The sequence below is a fragment of the Formica exsecta genome, unplaced genomic scaffold (assembly GCF_003651465.1).
Source record: "Formica exsecta isolate Colony F162 unplaced genomic scaffold, ASM365146v1 scaffold459, whole genome shotgun sequence".
In the NCBI taxonomy this organism is placed as follows: domain Eukaryota; kingdom Metazoa; phylum Arthropoda; class Insecta; order Hymenoptera; family Formicidae; genus Formica; species Formica exsecta.
In genome coordinates, this window is record NW_021851824.1 from 2,047 (window position 1) to 4,629 (window position 2,583).

Below are 2,583 nucleotides of genomic sequence, written 5' to 3' on the forward strand. Positions count from 1 at the left end.
CGGGAATTGATCGAGAAATCGCTGTAGATTCCGAACGGGACGCAAAGCGATTTGGAGAAAATCGTGGTATCACGCTTTAGAATGAATGTCGAAAAATGAATACTGGTAGAGGAGTTGCACGCGCCCGCGAGAAGAAACTTCCCGCGACGTCGCGTCACGATGCGCGGGTACGACGACTTGTGGCAAGCGGATTTGGTCGAGATGCGTCCTTATGCGAGACGTAACAAAGGTTACAACTACATACCCACTGTTATCGACGCGTTAAGCAAATACGCGTGGGCCGTACCGCTCAAGAGCAAGAGCGCTAGCGAGGTTGCCCGAGCCTTATCTAAGATAGTGCGAGACTATAAGCGGTGACCGAAAAATTTGCAAACGGACAAAGGGAAGGAATTCTACAACGTCGAAGTGCGGAAGGTAACGAAGAAGCGTGGAATAAATCATTATTCAACGTATTCGATGATGAAGGCGTCGATCGTCGAACGATTCAATCGCACACTCAAGAACTCCATGTGGAAGTACTTCACGCTGAACGGAACGTACAAATGGATCGACGCGTTGCCTCGACTCGTCGAAGAGTACAATGCGCGAAAACATCGTACTATCGGTATGAAACCTATCGACGTAACTCCCGCGATCGCCGATAAATTTTTAAGTACGGTATACAGCAACGTAAAGATCGCGGCTCCGACGAGATTCAAAATAGACGATCCGGTACGCGTCAGCAAATTCAAAACGATCTTCGAGAAAGGTTTTACACCCAACTGGACCACCGAGATCTTCCGAATAGCAAAGATACAACGAACCAATCCCGCGACGTATCTATTGAAGGATTCGCGCGACGAACCAATCGCCGGAGGATTCTACGAGCACGAGTTGTCACGCGTTTCCGATCCCGACGTGTATCTCGTGGAGAAAGTGCTGCGTTGAAAGGGCGACAAGATTTACGTAAAATGGCTGGGAATAGACGAGTCGCACAACTCTTGGATAGATAAATTAGTTATATTATGATAACAATGTATTTGATTTAAAATCTAAAATTTTATTAGAAATAAACTGTTATTATTTATAAACTAAGCTGTTATTATTTATAAAATAGACAATATTATACTTATAGTAACAATAAGCTATACACGTTTTATCGATTAAAAAATAAAGTTTATTAGAATTTTCGATACAATATGTGATATTTTTCGTTTTACATCGGTGTTCTATAATGCCCCCATGGTAAAGTATCCGTAGTTCAGGGTTCGATGTATCGCTTGTCGTCGTACGGATTGAGCGCAATCTTCGATTCCGACACTGTGTACACCTCGTGTAACTTGGATCTTACGCAGGACTGCTCGCGCGTTATCTCGATCTCTCGTCGCAGACAGCGCGCGTAATCGTCAAACGTTATCGTTCTCGCGACGACGCCGCTTTTAACGCCCTTGATCTTCTTCGTGTCGAGTTTACCTTCGACTCGCAGCGCGTACATCTTCGCTCTGAGCCCGACGAATTCCGTCATGATCGCGCCATTATTCTCGTCCTTCATTAAACCCGGCACTTTTTTGTTAGCGAGAGATATGCCGTATGCATTATCCACCGCGTAATCGCTTGTGTCGAATCTATCGATGTCGCGCTTCATATCCTCGTACATATCCTCGCACTCGACGCGATAGATGAGACTATCCGTGTCGGTGTACATTATCCTGCACTTGTCTCGATACAACGGTAACATATATTCGTAGTGAAATTCGTATAAACAATTCTTGGACACATCGAGAATGCACATTCCTACGTAAATCGGTTTGTTGAATTTAACCTCGAGTTTGCGCAATTCCACGGCTACGAGATCTTCCGCGAAAACGCTTCTGCTGTGAAAGTTCGGCTTCGCGATCATCGCCTCCGCGCCGTATCGCCCATCCCATCGAGTCACGAGCCGGACATCGGAATGATTGCGCACATTCTCCATAATCTTACCAAACACGGCATTATTCATCAATTTGTATAGATTTTTTTCGAATTCGTTTTTCGCGCTAGTTCGCAATTGCGTGTTCAGTTCGATGTATCCGCGCAACCATGGAGATTGCGTGAATCGTAATATTTTATGTATCTTCGTAACGCGTAATCCATGTCGAACGCATTGTTGTAGATTACGATAATACATTATGTAATGGTGCTTATCGTACAGCGTGGCGAGAAGTTTATCCTGTCGTTTTCCGGGCGGACGGAAAAGGAAGCAAAGGATGTCGTAAAAGGTATAGCAGAATTAACTGAACAGGTAGCCGAACCGAGCATGCTGAGTATGCGCGTTGCCGAAAAGTCTCAAGTGATTACATCATCAACTTCGATGTTATGGACATTAGGTTGATGCTCGTAACATCGTCGACCCATTGAAAATCTTCGTAAGGCAACGATTGACACATCGCCCATCCGTACAGATTATTTACATCGAAATACATAAGATACGACGGTGGTTCCGAGGGATTGTACGATTGTACGTACTTGTTATTAGCGCGCGCGTATCTATTGGAACATTGACTTAGCCCGCCGCGTATTCCGCGTTCCACAAACATTATCATATCGATGTCGGTTAACAGCTCG

The 2,583-nt window shown here is 45.0% G+C and overlaps 1 protein-coding gene across 1 annotated transcript; it reads right to left on the reverse strand.

Annotated features, from left to right (window-relative positions):
* Positions 1 to 1,240: 1,240 nt before the first annotated feature.
* LOC115241009 lies at positions 1,241 to 2,146 on the reverse strand. The gene has a single exon (XM_029816518.1). It carries the CDS (start codon positions 2,144 to 2,146, stop codon positions 1,241 to 1,243), a length of 906 nt encoding a protein of 301 aa, XP_029672378.1.
* Positions 2,147 to 2,583: the final 437 nt, after the last annotated feature.